This window comes from Triticum aestivum, chromosome 6A (genome assembly GCF_018294505.1).
Source record: "Triticum aestivum cultivar Chinese Spring chromosome 6A, IWGSC CS RefSeq v2.1, whole genome shotgun sequence".
In the NCBI taxonomy this organism is placed as follows: Eukaryota; Viridiplantae; Streptophyta; class Magnoliopsida; order Poales; family Poaceae; genus Triticum; species Triticum aestivum.
In genome coordinates this window covers 535,763,205-535,763,799 of record NC_057809.1, presented here as the reverse complement: position 1 = coordinate 535,763,799, position 595 = coordinate 535,763,205, and the positions used below count along the sequence as shown (strand labels likewise).

The 595-nt window shown below is 60.0% G+C and overlaps 1 protein-coding gene across 1 annotated transcript in view; it reads left to right on the top strand.

Annotated features, from left to right (window-relative positions):
- Positions 1-254: 254 nt before the first annotated feature.
- Positions 255-595, top strand: part of LOC123128333 (oxidation resistance protein 1) — a gene marked incomplete in the record, with an annotated part of 4,441 nt that continues 4,100 nt past the window's right edge. The window contains 1 exon segment of the mRNA XM_044548304.1: positions 255-595. Within this exon segment, the coding sequence (XP_044404239.1) occupies positions 516-595 (80 nt within the window).

The following is a 595-nucleotide window of genomic DNA, read 5'->3' as shown; positions in this document are numbered from 1 at the left end:
TTCGAGAGCCCGCATTTGAGGTGTGTGGATATACGGCAGCCCAAAACGAGGGGCGGGAGCATAGATCCAAACATCAAACACCTTATAAGTTCAAAAAAAAAACACCTTCCGTCCTCCCCCGCTCGTGTCGTGTGCCCGCGCACGGTGTTTCTGCCCGCGAACAACGCGAACCTATCCTTTTCTTTTCTTTCCTTTTTCTTCTCGGCGAACAACACGAAGCTCTATCCTGTGTTCTGTACCCATCCATCCATCCTTCCTTCCTCCCACACTACAGAAAAGAAAATTCCAATCCAATCCAGGACCGGCTCACCACCTAACGGCAAAAGAAAAGCGCACCCGCAGGCAGGTCCAAATCAAGCCTCCTCGCCGCAACCACCCTCTCTCCCTCTCGCCGGCGTCCCCCCATTCACCGCCCCCCGGGTAGAGCGCGAGTCCCCAGCCCAGGGGGCCGCGGCGCGCCCCCCCCCCGCCTAAACTTAGCGGCCGCTCCAGGAATAGGCGCGGGGCGCGCGGGGATGGGGTACCTGCCGTCCTCCCTGGGCAGCAAGGCGGCGCACTTCGTGTCCGACCTCACCACCGTCATCCTCAACCCCGT